Source organism: Nuphar pumila, chromosome 12 (assembly GCF_984573655.1).
Source record: "Nuphar pumila chromosome 12, dmNupPumi1.hap1.1, whole genome shotgun sequence".
NCBI classification, from domain to species: Eukaryota; Viridiplantae; Streptophyta; class Magnoliopsida; order Nymphaeales; family Nymphaeaceae; genus Nuphar; species Nuphar pumila.
The window spans coordinates 2,817,994-2,834,430 of record NC_143260.1 but is presented as its reverse complement, the minus strand read 5'-3'; the positions used below and the strand labels follow the sequence as shown (position 1 = coordinate 2,834,430).

Genomic DNA, 16,437 nt, shown 5'->3' with positions numbered 1-16,437 from the left:
TAGGGTGAACTGGATAGCACCTTATTAAATATGATACTTTGTATCTGTGTTTGTTCCCCTGTTTACTCTAAAAAAGTGTTGCAGCTGCAAGTTAAGGAAGAGTTAAAACTCTGAATGGGTTCAAAGCCTTCTAGGCGAGATGTTAGCAGTGCATCTTTGGAGAAGCCCACCTATGTGAGTGTGACTGTGTAGCCGCAGTTTAAGGAATTGGGTTATTCCTGAAGTCACTCATGAAACAGGATTTGGGCGCATGACCTTTAACGCGCCGCCCTTAAAGATTACAACCAGAACCTTTATCATGTTGTTGCTAATGGACACTCCTACACCAAAGGTTCAAGTTCAAGACTTCAGTTCACTTCGTTCCTGTGGGGGGTAAAGTTAGTCAACTAAGGTAGTGGTTCAAACCGGAAGGTACCATTGCTGAAAGCATGATATGTCCTGTTGCAGATTGTCTCATCTTGCATCTTGGTTTCCTCCCGTTTCATTCTTTGAATTTGTGGGGAATGTTAGGTGTAAGAAGGAAGGGAGAGAATTCAAAGGAGAAACTGGGCTGTTTTGAAAAAGGTGGTCTTGATGAGGTGGAATAGTCCCATATTGCTTGTGCTTGAGTTTTCTGTGGGCTTTATAAGCCACTTGTGAACTCATACATTTGTTCTTGAGAACAAGAGAGTGGGATGACCACCACATACATGCGCGCGCGCGCGCCCGCCCACCGTGCCGTGTCGTGTCAAGCCGGGCCGGTCCGGGCCATATCCAATCTAGACAAAGTACCTTTTTACCCAACATTTCTGTGGATTTCCGTAACGGATCTCGATCTTTCGAAGTCCGTTAACGGATTATGTCTCCTTAGAATTCGTAACGGGTGTAAGGATTGGGACAGACGCATTTCTGAAGCTCTGCGATTTTCTCTTTTCCCTGTTGCTCTCTCTCTCTCTTTCCTGAGTTATCCCGAAAGGGGTGTTCTGCAACATTTGGTTCGTGGAGGTTGTTTTCGAAGGACGATCTGCCGGAGTGCACCGTTCGGTTCATCGTGGCTATTGTATCCTGGGGGAAGGACGTGGGACCCTGATTTGCACTGTATGTGAGGGCGAATCTTCTCTAAGGAAAGTACTTTCGTACGCCTTAGCCTGTTACATAATCTAAACATGTTTCTGTTGTTTTTTTTATGTTCTTTGCATATGTTTAATCGTAGAAAAAAGAGAGAAAGTGATGGGAAGGGCGAGAAAATCTATTAGAAAGTGAAAAGAAAAGAAATTGCAAAGCGAGTAGAAAGCATGTTCCTATTATACGTTTGTGATGTGAGCTTTTCCATGCTTTCCCTTTTCAGTGTAGAGCATTCTGCTTTCAAAGCGCGCTCCTCCATTACATAAAGTGCTTCCGGCAACTGTGGCCCACGTTATAACGTATGCAGTAAATGATTTCTTGGGCCAAATGTGAGTTGGATTAAAAGATTATTGCAGCAACGATATTGAAATTTTCTTTCATTGCTCCATGTGTGGACTGGCAGCATAACAGTGTTGGGAGCTTCAAAAGGAACTTGCACAGCTTCAAAAGGCAGCATAACATAGTGGGATCAGTGTTGGGTTCTGTTCCGGCTCAACCTATCCATTCATAACGTAAGGACAACTTTGTGGGGCAGGCGAATGCCCCAGCTTTCACAGTCAGCATTATGAAACCTTCTAGGCCGAGCCGCCAAAGTAGGGGCAACAATGGTCTAATAACGATATCAGGTCTAAACGCTGGATTTGAATCAGGGTCCAGACCCGATAATGGACCTTTGTTTTGGTCCATATCCAACATTCAAGTCAAAAAACAAAACCTGACCACAATAACTAGCATTCATTTCATTCAAGAAGACAAAAAACAACGGTTTAAACTTTAAATCTCGTTTACAACGATTAGTTGCTGTACAAAAAAAATACACACACATGAGTAACGTCCGTAGGCAAAGAAAAAAATATATATTGCCTTAAAGGACAGACACCAGTGCTACGCGACACTGATGGAAAACCTCACACAAAGTCTGCACACCCATGTGAAAGTTAGCTTAAAGATTCAAACACATTAGCATCCTCTCATCCATTGCCACAGGGGATGAAGCTTCTTCCACCATCTGCAACAATAAAATTAGAACTTTAGAAATCAATGTACACACGCAAGGATGATAAGGGATGGGAAGATTATTTTCAGACAACAGTAAGTGATGAAAAAGCACTTACAAATTGGATACCATTAACAGGTGAACTTTTCTTTATATATATATATATATATATATATATATATATATATATATATATATATATATATATGCACTTTTTTGCAAATCCAACCATATAGATGTGTTTGGCATGGCTAGGAATCAACTGTTGGATCATGTATTTTCAACCAAAAAATATGATTTTTGAATGCTCAAATATTTATGAAGAGTATGAGCGGTTGCTTTTAATCTCCAGAAAGGAGAAACACAATGGTGAAGGAACTTGCAATATGATCATATGTCACAGCATTTGTGTGTGAATTCTGATCAAGTTGGCCACGGTGAGAGCATGTGCAATCTGATCATAATGCCGATTATGTTGGATGTTTGCATTTTTACCATATAGGTGAGAGGGCGGCTCCTCCACATCCTTCAATATAGGATTATTTGTCATTCGTTTTTGAAAAAAAAATGTATCGAACTAGTTGCTTGGCTTTTTTTACTATGCTATGAATTATTTCACCTACTTTTGCTATGCTTTGAATCATTTCACCTAGTATTATTTAAATATAGATTTCACTATAATAATATTTATATTTTATTATTTTAAATTAACCGACATTCTCCCAAGAAAAACAATTGTTTTAAATGTCACAATTTTCTCATGCCAAGAAAATCCCAAGAACGAGATCTGTGACTGTTTCACACCAACTCCCACAGTCCTCACCCACGCCACATGGACACTAATACATATATGGAGAGCATGCATCTTTTAAATATTTAACTTTAAAAAAATTATATTTAACCTTTTTTGCATAATTTACCAAGTACAAACACAAAACTAAGGTCTCAACTCAAACTATTAAAAAAACACAGATAAATATCAAAAGAAATAAAATCTGAAAAATGAAGATATGTTTTGTATGACACATGTCATAGTGTGTCACTTGTCATGTCCTCGTGTCATGTTGCTAAAATGCCACACAGCTTAACATGTTCCCATGACATAACTCTACACCAAATATACAAGACTCGATACAACTTAGTAAAGTTGGATGGAACAAAATGGATCCCGAGGCCAAGGTTGTAGGGTTTAGATAAAAGATATTCAAAACTTTCTAGTGCCTTCAAATGGTCAAAACAAAATAATCATTAGGTGATGAAACATTCACGCAAGTACAAGTTGAATAAATAAAAATATATTGGAATTTGTTTAGTATCTAACCTCATAACCAATCTTCTGATAAAGTTCTTGAGCAGACTTGTTATCCACATTAACATGAATAAATATCTTCTTGATACCTAAAAGCAAAGAAAATAAAATGAGAAAACTCCAATTAAAGAACATAAACCAAAAAGGAAAAATAGGTCTATGCTTTACAAAGTATCAAAGAGAAGATACCTGCCAACATTGCAAATTCAGTAGCCAAATACATCATATTTGTTCCAATACCTTGACGCCGAGCATATTTTGCAACACAGAGATTTGCAACATAAGCATACCTTCCCAGGCAACAGGCACCAACAGCAGCAAATGTTGTAGCTCGTCTCAGCTCCTAAAAGGAAAACCATCATTAGGCCATACATTATTTACCTAAAACTGAAGGAAATTCAGAAACGAGTCCAAAAATTTATGCATGGCTGTTTTGAAAAAATAATAGATTCAATAAGTTATTAGATACCCACAAGCCAACTCACCTTTCTATGATGGAAAAAACAAAATTTTGCAGATTACAAATACTATGGAGAAACTGCAAGTGTGTCTGTGGGTGATATGTTAAGAGAAGATTAAAACTTCTTTTAGCAAGTAGATTAAGAATTAGCCCTTCACAAAACTAACCCCAGGGAAGGTCTCCCCTTGCAAAAATGACCGAATGCATACATCGAGAGTCCCAACAATGCTGTTTAACAAAGTCCGTCTAACATTTTTTTCTTGCTTCTTGGCCTGAAATTAAAATAATAATAATTATCAGTACCAATATTATAACAAGAGTAACCTAAGAAGAATAAAAAAAACAAAGATATCTAATGACATTATATGATTGAAACTTATCAAAACCACACCTGCAGATTGCTTGGAAGGTAGTATTCTTCTCTAGTCAACGACCCAAAGTAGGTAAACTCTTAAGGGTATTTTTGGACATCATGGCATGGACAAATCCATTATGTCCAAAAAATACATCATGGTGGAACGAGGATGTCAAAATAGATAGCAGGTGGCATGAGAAAGGTGGCTAAGGAGGTATTGGGTAAGTCTAAAAGCGGTGCACCGCTAGGCAAGGAGATATCATGGTGGAACGAGGATGTCAAATTAGCTATTAAGGTTAAAAGAGAGTGTTATAGAAATCTAAGTAAGAGTCGTGATAATGAGAATTTGGAGAAGTATATGATAGCAAAGAATGAAGCTAAAAAAGTAGTTTGAAACGCGAGGGATAAGGTATATAAGGAGGTTTATGACAAGTTGGATACCAAAGATGACGAGAAGGATATTTATAGGCTTGCTAAGATGAGAGATAAGAAATCGAGGGATCTGGGTATGGTTAGATGTATCAAAGATGAAACGCAAAGGGTTTTAGTCAAAGATGAGAAGATTAAAGAGAGATGGAAAGATTATTTTGATAAGCTATTTAATGGAAGTCATGCTCAGGATCTTGGAGACTTATCAATTCCTTTTCATGAGATGAATCGTAACTTCATGCGCAAGATTCAAAAGAAAGAAATTGCAGAGGCTTTGAAGAAAATGAAATCAAGAAGGGCAGTTGGCCCAAGATTTGTCGGACAAATAAGATGCCTAATGAGTGGAGGAAGAGTACTTTGGTGCCTCTATATAAGAATAAGGGTGATATACAAGATTGCACAAACTATCGTGGTATAAAACTCATGAGTCATACTATGAAACTTTGAGAGAGGGTGATTGAGTCTAGGTTGAGGAGGGTTGTCATGATATCGGAGAATCAATTTGGTTTTATGCTTGGAAGATCAACTATGAAAGCTATACATCTTCTTAGACAACTTATTGAGAGAAATAGAGAGAGGAACAAAGATTTGCATATGGTTTTTATTGATTTGGAGAAGGCATACGATAGAGTACCTAGGAACGTTCTCTGGTGGACAATGATGAAGAAAGGTGTTTCTCTCAAGTACATTAGTATAATTAAAGATATGTATGAAGGAGTAGTAACCAATGTCCGCACTTGTGGAGGGTTGACAACCAATTTTCCTATAACGGTTGGGTTACATCAAGGATCTGCTTTAAGCCCTTTCCTATTTGCTATAGTGATGGATGAGCTTACGAGATCAATTCAAGAAAATGTGTCGTGGTGTATGTTGTTTGCTGATGATATTGTTTTGATTGATGAGTCTAGAGCTGGGGTTAATGCTAAGTTAGAATTATGGAGACAGACATTGCAAGCAAGAGGTTTTAAGTTGACTAAAAGTAAGACAAAATATATGGAATGTCAGTTTAGTACGCAACGAAGTAGTGATGGGAGTGTAGTGAAGCTTGGTGAGCAAGAAATACCGGTGGATGACTATTTCAAATATTTGGGATCTATCATTCAAAAGTACGGAGGAATTTATGGAGATGTAAATCATAAGATAAAGGTTGGGTGAATGAAATGGAAAAGTGCAACTAGAGTGTTGTGCGATCGTAGAATGCCATTGCGGTTGAAGGGAAAGTTTTATAGGACGACTATTAGGCCCGCTTTACTATATGGTACGGAATGTTGGGCTGCCAAGAGACATTGTATTCAAAAAATGAGTGTAGCTGAGATGTGTATGCTTAGATGGATGTGTGGAAATACAATAAAAGATAAGATTTGGAATGAGGAGATACGTAAGAAGGTAGGCGTTGCACCCATTGAAAATAAGATGAGAGAGAATCGTTTACGGTGGTTTGGACATATTCGGCGAAGGCCTAATGATGCTCCAGTTAGAAGGATGGAGAAATGGGAAAATATATTAGTTAAAAGAGGTTGGGGTAGGCCTAGGAAGACTTGGATGGAGATGATAGGAAAGGATATGAATGCTTTGAACCTCACCGAGGACATGGCATTGGATAGAAATGATTGGAGAAGAAGGATTCATGTGGAAGACACAAAATGATTTTCTTTGTTGGTTCATATCGCCGACCCCAATTGTTTTGGGATGAAGGCGTAGTTGTTGTTGTATGGCATGGACAAATAAACAGAACATGCTATCCTTGTCCATGGACATCAAAACATGGATATAACAGCTTCGTGCTGGGTATTATATGAATCTGGAGTGGGAACACAAGTCCACATTGAGCTGAAAGATAACCAAGATCCATGCCAGATTTGAGAATCTGGGTCCAACCTAGTTCAAAAAAGATCCAAGCCAACCTAATCAATAGTACGCTGCCCCCCTCACCATACCCCACAGGCTAGGATTGGTTGCTTCACTGCTATGTTGGGTTCAGATGGAACTTGGTCTCCATCGAGGTTTTCGAGCTGGATTAGTTCTGGTTGGGTTGCATTGGGCTCAGTAGCATACGGCTTGATTTACATTTGAGGTGGGCCCAAGCTGGATTAGGCTGGAACTTTAGATTGAGTTGGATTAGGGTTGTCTTTGGGTTAAGTTGGGTGGACACTAGGTTGGGCTAAGGATTGGTTGCTTCACTGCTATCACTATGTCACATGGGTGCGGGTACGGGTGCAGTACTTTCAAAAAACTTGGGTGCGGGGGTGCGGCAAAAATATAAAAAATTATATATATATAGTCCAAAAGTTGGACATAAATGACCCTGGGTGCGTTGACTGCACCCAGGGTTAGGTTGACCGCATCGGGTGCGGGTGCGACGCGGGTGCGGCACCTAGTTGAAGAGTCCCTGTGACATAGCTGCTATGCTGATTCGGATGGAACTCGATATCCACCAAGGTTTTTGAGTTGTATTAGTTCTGGTGGGTTTGCGTTGGACTCGGTAGCATACAGACTGATTTACATTTGAGGTAGGCCCAAGCTGGATTAGGCTGGAACTTTAGATTGAGTTGGATTAGGATTGTCTTTGGGTTAAGTTAGGTGCACACTAGGTTGGGTTGGTTGTCAGTTCAGGTTTGATTTTGTTGGTTGGGTCTAGCTAGATCAGATTAAGGCAGGTAGGCAGGTTTCACATATGAATGTCCTGGAGGACAAAAACATAAGTATATACAAAGATATCAAAGAAAGGTCTCAAATTTCAGAAGTCAAATACAACACTTATTTTGATTGGTTATGGGTGCCTACAAAATTAAAGGAGTGAAAGAAGTTTCATTAATATGGACATCAATGTCCACAAGAGATCCAGACAGCAAACAACTTATGGTTCCTAGGAGTGGATATCTTCACATGGTCATCCAAATTGTAGGACTCTTTGCCCATTGATTCACCATACCAGCAATATCAAGAGTTCAAGAAAGAAAGGGATACCAAGGCTTGAACCTTTAGCCAATCATTAAAAGCCACTACTTTTCATAGTGCAGTTACCGATAGGCCAAGGCCAAGTTGGTAATGTTTTTATCATCGACAGTTTCAAAAGGTGAAACAATATACATCTTTGGAAATAAATATCTTTTCCCCTTGAAGTTTACACTATTATATTTATATTTATCTTACAAGAATATATACATCACATTTGTTAGGGAAAAAGAATCCAAGTTTCCATCCCAAGGTTTTCGATTATCGTTGATGGAATAAAGAAGGATATGGATATGGATATGGACATAATACAGATTCAACAGTTCTGTGAAATTAGGACATAATGACCACATATGCACGCACAGCACAAACTTTAACACACCAAAATACGAATATGAGTTCAAGAGCGAAAATCATGGATGTGAGTTCTATGGTTGAAGTTAGAGGATTGATTGAAATGAGAGAAAAGCGGTTATTAAACTTTTTAGAAATATATCCTTACATAAAATCTCAAAACATAAGGATGAGAGAGAGTGGGGGGGGGGGGGGGGGAGGGCTTGAAGCAAGTTCTTATGGAGGTATGATGTACTTTTTTGTATAAGCAAGCTGGGAGATAACAACCGTAGGATTTGAAACCATCATGATAGTGCAACCTAACCATCCACATCACATGTTAGACATAATGGTTTCAAAATGAGATAAATTTGGGTGAGGTAAAATACTTTTTGTTAAATAAAAAACAACAAAAGATAAGACAAGCCATCCTCGTACACATGGTTGACTGCATTCTTGGTGTGTTGTATCGAATTTCCACCATCATAGACTGGATTGGGCTCGGTATGGCCCAAAAAGCCATTTAGAAAGTCCTTGACTCGCCAACAGACCGACCTGATTTCCCATCAGGCTCAGGCTGTGCCATGTATTATGATGAAGCTTGGGCCCAAAACCTGGGTCCAGGGAAAAAAACTTGGTTATGCTCCAACTCCGCCTGTGTAGTTATACACTGCCGGTCCCAAGCCCGGATAAAGGAGGAGGGTTGCGGTAGGCCTGTGACAGCCAGCATAAAAACTTTGTCATATCCTATGAAAATGAACCAATATGAGAATTTCGTTGGGGCGTTCCCTACTGAGCGACGCGCTGTACTCTCTAGGCCCGGAGGCAGTGATAAATGTGCAAGGGTTGCTAGGTCGTCGCCCAGAAGCGACGCGTCACACCGGCGCCCGGGTGTGGTGTCAAATAGGCAAGGGTTCCCTCACTTTGTTGGACGGGTGGGGGTAAAGAAGTTAGTCCAAGACCATAAAATTAGGTTAGCCACTTGGAACATAGGGTCTTTAACTGGTAAGTTGGTAGAGTTAGTAGATGTTATGTGTAGGAGAAAGATTGATATTTTATGTCTTCAAGAGACCAAATGGGTAGGTGAGAAAGCTAAAGTGATAGAACCTTGGGGATATAAGATTTGGTATACAGGAATAAATAGGAATAGGAATGGAGTAGGGATTGTTATGAGTCGTCAGTTTATAGATAATGTAGTTGAGGTCCGTAGGAAGGGTGATAGAATTTTACTTATTAAATTAGTATTAGGTACGGATATTATTAATATTATTAGTGTTTATGCACCTCAAGTAGGTTTAGATGATTCCATTAAGCATCAATTTTGGGACGATTTAGATGGAGTAGTACAAGAGACATCTTATGGAGAAAAGCTTTTCATCGGCGGTGACCTTAATGGACATGTAGGCATTAGTAGGGATGGATTTGAGAATATCCATGGAGGCTATGGTATAGGAGAAAGAAATGAAAGTGGAGAAAGGATTTTAGATTTTTGTTTGTCCTATGATATGATCTTAGCAAACACTTGGTTTAGGAAGAGGGAGTCTCACCTAGTAACATTTAAAAGTGGGGTTAATACGAGTCAAATAGATTTTTTCCTACTTAGAAAGAGAGATAGGGGTTGTTGCATCGATTGTAAGGTTATACCAGGAGAAAGTGTAGCTACACAACATAGAGTCTTAATTTTAGATCTTAGAATTAGACAATGCCGCAAAAGGGATAGACATAGGATAGATCCTAGAATTAAGTGGTGGGCACTGAAAGGAGCTAAACAAGGAATGTTTGTAGAGCAGGTAGTTAAGGAAGTTGATTGGTGTCTCGAGGAGGATTCAGAATCAATGTGGAATAAGATAGCGGGTGGTATGAGAAAAGTAGCTAAGGAGGTATTGGGTGAGTCTAAAGGCGGTGCACCACTAGGTAAGGATACATCATGGTGGAACGAGGATGTCAAATTAGCTATTAAGGTTAAAAGAGAGTGTTATAGAAATCTAAGTAAGAGTCGTGATAATGAGAATTTGGAGAAGTATATGATAGCAAAGAAGGAAGCTAAAAAAGTTGTTCGAAACGCGAGGGCTAAGGTATATAAGGAGGTTTATGACAAGTTGGATACCAAAGAAGGCGAGAAGGATATTTATAGGCTTGCAAAGATGAGAGATAGGAAATCGAAGGATTTGGGTATGGTTAGATGTATCAAAGATGAAACGCAAAGGGTTTTAGTCAAAGATGAGGAGATTAAGGAAAGATGGAAAGATTATTTTGATAAGCTATTTAATGATAGTCATGCTCAAGATCTTGGAGACTTCTCCATTCCTTTTCATGAGATAAATCGTGACTTCATGCGCAAGATTCAAAAGAAAGAAATTGCAGAGGCTTTGAAGAAAATGAAATCAAGAAGGGCAGTTGGCCCAGATGGTATACCTATCGAGGCTTGGAAATGCTTGGGAGAGAAAGGTTTAGAATGGTTGACAAATCTTTTTAACTTGATTTGGCGAACAAATAAGATGCCTAATGAGTGGAGGAAGAGTACTTTGGTGCCTTTATATAAGAATAAGGGTGATATACAAGATTGCACAAACTATCGTGGTATAAAACTCATGAGTCATACTATGAAACTTTGGGAGAGGGTGATTGAGTCTAGGTTGAGGAAGGTTGTCATGATATCGGAGAATCAATTTGGTTTTATGCCTGGAAGATCAACTATGGAAGCTATACATCTTCTTAGACAACTTATTGAAAGATATAGAGAGAGGAACAAAGATTTGCATATGGTTTTTATTGATTTAGAGAAGGCATACGATAGAGTACCTAGGGACGTTCTCTGGTGGACAATGATGAAGAAAGGTGTTTCTCTCAAGTACATTAGTATAATTAAAGATATGTATGAAGGAGTAGTAACCAATGTCCGCACTTGTGGAGGGGTGACAACCAATTTTCCGATAACGGTTGGGTTACATCAAGGATCTGCTTTAAGCCCTTTCCTATTTGCGATAGTGATGGATGAGCTTACGAGATCAATCCAAGAAAATGTACCGTGGTGTATGTTGTTTGCTGATGATATTGTTTTGATTGATGAGTCTAGAACTGGGGTTAATGCTAAGTTAGAATTATGGAGACAGACATTGGAAGCTAGAGGTTTTAAGTTGAGTAAGAGTAAGACTGAATATATGGAATGTCGGTTTAGTAAGCAACGAAGTAGTGATGGGAGTGTAGTGAAGCTTGGTGAGCAAGATATACCGGTGAATGATTATTTCAAATATTTGGGATCCATCATTCAAAAGTATGGAGAAATTGATGGAGATGTAAATCATAGGATAAAGGTTGGGTGGATGAAATGGAAAAGTGCTACTGGAGTGCTGTGCGATCGTAGAATGCCATTGCGGTTGAAGGGAAAGTTTTATAGGACGACTATTAGACCCGCTTTACTATATGGTACGGAATGTTGGGCTGCCAAGAGACATCATATTCAAAAAATGAGTGTAGCTGAGATGCGGATGCTTAGATGGATGTGTGGAAATACAATAAAAGATAAGATTCGGAACGAAGAGATACGTAAGAAGGTAGGTGTTGCACCAATTGAAAATAAGATGCGAGAGAATCGTTTACGGTGGTTTGGACATATTCGGCGAAGGCCTAATGATGCTCCAGTTAGAAGGTTGGAGAAATGGGAAAATATATTAGTTAAAAGAGGTCGGGGTAGGCCTAGGAAGACTTGGATGGAGATGATAGGAAAGGATATGAATGCGTTGAACCTCACCGAGGACATGGCGTTGGATAGAAATGATTGGAGGAAAAGGATTCATGTGGAAGACCCAAAATGAATTTCTTTTTTGGTTCATATCGCTGACCCCAATTGTTTTGGGATGAAGGCGTAGTTGTTGTTGTTGTTGTTGTTTGTATGCTCCAACAGAGCCCCATCAAAAAACATACTTACTGTCTGACACAGGCCAGATCCAGGTCTTATCAGATTTAGGCTGCACACAGCTCAGCCCACCCAGGCCATCACATTCTGGGTGGGGTACAGCGGTACCTGACCTGATGCACACCCCAAAAATGACAAAAATGAGAGATGTCTACAAGTAAATGCAGCATCAGTGTCACTTATTAGCATTTGCAATTAACAATCCATGAGAGCATATATCTGAATTTTTTCCCATATATGCACCAAACAATTGTCATCATCACATGTCACTCATACTCACTGTGTATCTCATTTCCATACCCTTATCCTAATAAAACAGTTAACTGTGCATATTAAATTGCAAATAAAACAATAATTGTTAACCAATAAAAAAAGCATCATATGTTCATCACATGAAAAGAAAAAAGAGGAATAGTATGTAATATACGTACTGCAACAATACAATAACACTTGAATGTGCTTCCCGGGCGTTCAGTACATCGCTCCTTCAAAGAATTGAACTCCTACAATACAGAGGGCAAGGTTTGAATAAATTTAGATTTTGGAAGAACAATAAGGAAGAATAGTCAACAGTCTAGCCGAACTCTCAAAAGTAGAAACTACATACTATGATCCATGTAATAGATCCAAACAACACCAGTACCAACAACAACAACAGTATTAGACTATGGGATTTTTGTGCATCCATTTTGATGACCATGTTCTTAACAAAATCTTTTGTCATACAGATTTATAATCACCTCTCTCTCTCTAAATTACATATACAGTTGCTAAAATTATAACCCCCCCCCCCAAAAAAAAAGAGAAAAAACATGTAGAACACATCCTATAGGTCACTGAGCACCAAAGAATCCTAAGCTAGTCTGTAAATAAACAAATGCTTCACAGAAGAAGTATAAAGTGTCATCAGAGACTTGAGCAACATATAACTTAACTATCTACTTTAGTCTGACAATAAAAACAAACCTTTTCTGCGAAGTTCCTTTTGTAAACATCGACATGTCTGTAAAACGAAATGGTGAATATTGGCACGATGCCATGGCAAAGAGTTGGGAGAAAAAAAAGCTTTGAAACAACTAAAATGAACAAAGAAAAGTTGGTGACATATGCTAAAACTCAAATAAGGGGAAGACTGACCGTAAGTATGGCACATTTTCCCAGTGACTCTCAGCCCGGAGCCATGCTGCTGTCTATTATGAAAGAGAAGGAACCATAAGTCAAGAAGGGTGTGCATAAGTAGGTGACACCGAACTCTTCAAGAGTTTCATAATGCAACTAATCTTTCAGACAATAAGAAGATTTACCCAATATTCTTCATCCAGTACAGCAGCCCGTGCAACATATCTATCAAAAAACCTTTTAGGACCATTCTGGCACTCTTCGTCACTAACTTGCAATCTATCAAATGAAAGGTCAGGCAATCTTGAGATGTCACATGAAGGGATTGACGAATTCTGAAGACCTTGAAAACCATCATTGTTCAGTGCTTCAATCCTTTTCCATCTATTGGAGGAGGTAGTTAGCACATCCCTGAGACAGATAAACGTCCGTATCAATCAACTGACTGCAAGCGATAAATGTTCTGTGCATACAACATTCCATGGATGCATAGATGCAGCTGTATCCCTATTCTACGCGGACTCATGGATTGATTGCTTCTACATCCCATTAGGGCATACCGTATGAACACCACAAGCACAATCCATTACCAACAGAGCAAACATGGAAGTAAATGGAAATAATGCATTTCTAGGGCTATTATTTGATAACTAAATATAAAATAAACAGAAACAGTTTCAATCACAAACAACTCCCAAAGCAATTGAGAAAATACAGAAATCTTTCAAATTGATGCACTACTGAAATATTCAGTATTTATCAGATACTGGAAATGAATACCATCCTTATTGTCTGATCTTATGCGGCCGCTCCTCCAGAGATATGGAATAAACTGGACTTTGCAACGTAGAACACATTTTCTCCTAGAATATATCTAGTTTCCTGGATAAGTGGGTCTGTCCAAAAACGCTTTCAAACTCCCTGAAAATGAATTTTGATGCCTCCCAGACCACCAAGTAATATGCATCGTATAGTTGGAAAAAAAACATCCATCCCAGTAAAAGTAAGGATTTGTGTCACCAAATTTGTTCGACGCCATAAACTAAACATTCAAAAGTTCCAATATGCATCATTCCCAGCTATCCTAACTAGGAAAATTCAACATCCAATATATTCAACGATACTAGTGAGCAATTCAACCGAGACAACAAGCAAGCAGAAGTTCGCCGGAACGATCAACGACTGAAAAAAAAAACTAAACCAAGCACAAAATTTCCGAAGCAAACATAACCCAGATATCACGCAATAAAACAACAAGTACTAAAAACAATTTCAAACACAAACCCAATTATTACAAAACAACAATTTCACATAACATCTACGAGCCAATGAAGAAGCAACCTAAAGGAAGAAACCCTAATAGCGCATAGAACGCGATTCCGGCTCGGAAACGCTTTTGGCATGCGAAGCGGGAGCATCGAAACTAGAAATCGATGGAATAAGTTCCCTCTGAGCTCCATCTCCCTCCCTCCCTGTACCATCCAGATTTTCCCTCGTCGATCTCATAATATCAACGTTCAATCGATTTACAGAAATCCATGGCGGAAGAGGAAAAGAAATCGAAAGGGATGGAAGAAACCCTAATCCGACGGCCAGAAAATGAACGGAGAAGGAAAGACGAGATCGAGAGGGAGAAGATTAGGGAACCCTAGATTTTGGGGGCTAGAATCGCGACAGATCGGGGAAAAGGGAGGGAACAAATTGAAAGACGGAAAGACGAGAAACGTCCGCGTCCCTTCGAAGGGAAACCCAGGAAAATGCTTACGTAGGTTTTCCGGTCCGAGACCATCGTGTTCGGGTCGGGTCTGGGTGGAGAACCATGGGACTCGGGGTTATCTCACAAAAATACGGTCATATGGATATGATCCGATACGCAACTCGTGCTCGACACGTGTGTTTCTGGATTTTCTTTTTAAAGGAACACCGACTCTTAAACAAACAATAAAACCCCTTTATTGATGTTTTAATGTATGAGAATATTTTACACTGACCATTTATTAAAACATATTTAAAGTAATAATATTATTAAAATAATGCTAATATGTATCGTAACCGTCTCAACTAAGGGTGGCAAAATCTGACACGACCCGCCAATCCGCCTCTTAGGCGGGTTCGGGTTTGGCTTAAACGGGTTTGTGTGGTAAACGGGTCAACCCGCCTAACTTGTTTATTAAACGGGTCAGGTTCGTGTTAGGCAAACCTGACCCGTTTATTAAACAGGTCAAGTTCGTGTTAGGGGTATGCCAACCCACCAGCCTGGCTGACCCGTTTAATAAATGGGTTAGGCAGGCAGATCAACCTGTTTACTCGAACCCGACCCGTCAACCCTCCCGCCAACATGAACCTGACCCGTCAACCCGCTCGCCAATCCGTTTACCTGACCCGTTTATTAAACGGGTTAACCATGTTGTCTCGGGTTACCCGTTTAATAAATGGGTTGGGTTCGTATTTGCCGCAGCCGACACGTTTAATAAACGGGTCGGGTTCGTGTTGAGGTATGTTGACCCGCTGACACGACCCACCAACCCGACGGGATTGCCACCCCTAGTCTCAACATGACATATCGTGTCTAACTTGCATCACAGTGACACGCACTGCAAATGTGTGTCATTGTGGCATAGACCACGAGTTTTACCAACATTCTACTCAACCTGGTGGACCTTAGGGCATGTTTGATCGTGCATCATGTGGGACACCGTAGTGAACAAACAACAGACCCGCGCGGACCGTGCCCACTTGTTACAATGGGAACAGGACACAAGGAATGGTAAAAAAAATGAGTTGATGCACCCTCTCATTTCTCCACCTCCCGTCCCTCTCTTTATTTCTTGTGCAATGACCGGGCAACAAGAGGTTAGCCGCTGAAGGCTGCGGTCTCTTCTTTTTACTCTTTCTTCCCCTTTATTGTGCATCTTTCTTTCTCACTCTTAGTACTTCTCTTTCTTCTTTTTCTTCCTTTCTTCTATCTAATTAGGGATTTGATTGGGGCTACGAATCAAAACAAAAAAATTTAATAGGACTTTGAATCAAATACCTTTAAATGTCTTTTCTTTGACTTGATCAGGGTTTTTTTTATTTTTTATTATGACTTTGAATCAAAATTCTTTAATTAGGGTTTTTTTATAGTTAATTTGATTAGGGTTATTTTTTCTTGATTATGGTTTAAATTAATATTTTTATATTTAATTTTGTACTTTATATTTTATGATTTATTTTTCTTGTTATTTAGATTTTTTTTATTTATGGTTTATTTTTCTTGTAGGTTAAGGGTTTTGGTTTATTTATGAATTATTTTCTTGTATTTTATGGTTTTATGGTTTAGTTATGTTTTTTACATTTGTATATAAACATATATGAATTCTTATTTTTTTAAATTATCCAAAAATTAAATATTTTTTTGCATTTAGATCCAATCTGAGATCCATATTTGAAGCTAAAATCCATAATTTGTTGATAACAT

The 16,437-nt window shown here is 39.0% G+C and overlaps 1 protein-coding gene across 2 annotated transcripts; it reads right to left on the bottom strand.

Moving 5' to 3' along the window:
- Window positions 1-1,842: 1,842 nt before the first annotated feature.
- On the bottom strand, window positions 1,843-14,716 carry LOC149819650 (GCN5-related N-acetyltransferase 6, chloroplastic-like). 2 transcript variants are annotated; one of them, XM_089983853.1, is made up of 9 exons: window positions 14,319-14,716; window positions 13,163-13,388; window positions 12,996-13,048; window positions 12,825-12,861; window positions 12,290-12,361; window positions 4,038-4,142; window positions 3,600-3,753; window positions 3,423-3,499; window positions 1,843-2,113 (listed from the first exon to the last, which is right to left on the bottom strand). In XM_089983853.1, exons 1-9 carry the CDS (start codon window positions 14,456-14,458, stop codon window positions 2,048-2,050), a joined length of 930 nt encoding a protein of 309 aa, XP_089839979.1. In that variant the 5' UTR covers window positions 14,459-14,716; the 3' UTR covers window positions 1,843-2,047. The 2 variants fall into 2 exon arrangements, with proteins under 2 accessions (XP_089839979.1, XP_089839980.1); XM_089983854.1 differs by lacking the exons at window positions 12,825-12,861; window positions 12,996-13,048 and having other exon boundaries at window positions 14,319-14,608.
- Between the last annotated feature and the right edge of the window lie 1,721 nt (window positions 14,717-16,437).

Excerpts from the sequence above, each read along its gene's own strand:
- LOC149819650 (XM_089983853.1), bottom strand. The coding sequence starts at position 14,458 with ATGGTACAGGGAGGGAGGGAGATGGAGCTCAGAGGGAACTTATTCCAT. Across the intron at positions 4,143-12,289 it reads AGTGTTATTGTATTGTTGCA|GCCAAGAAGCAAGAAAAAAA; the intron begins GTACGTATATTA and ends TTTTAATTTCAG. Across the intron at positions 2,114-3,422 it reads ATCAGAAGATTGGTTATGAG|ATGGTGGAAGAAGCTTCATC; the intron begins GTTAGATACTAA and ends TTATTGTTGCAG.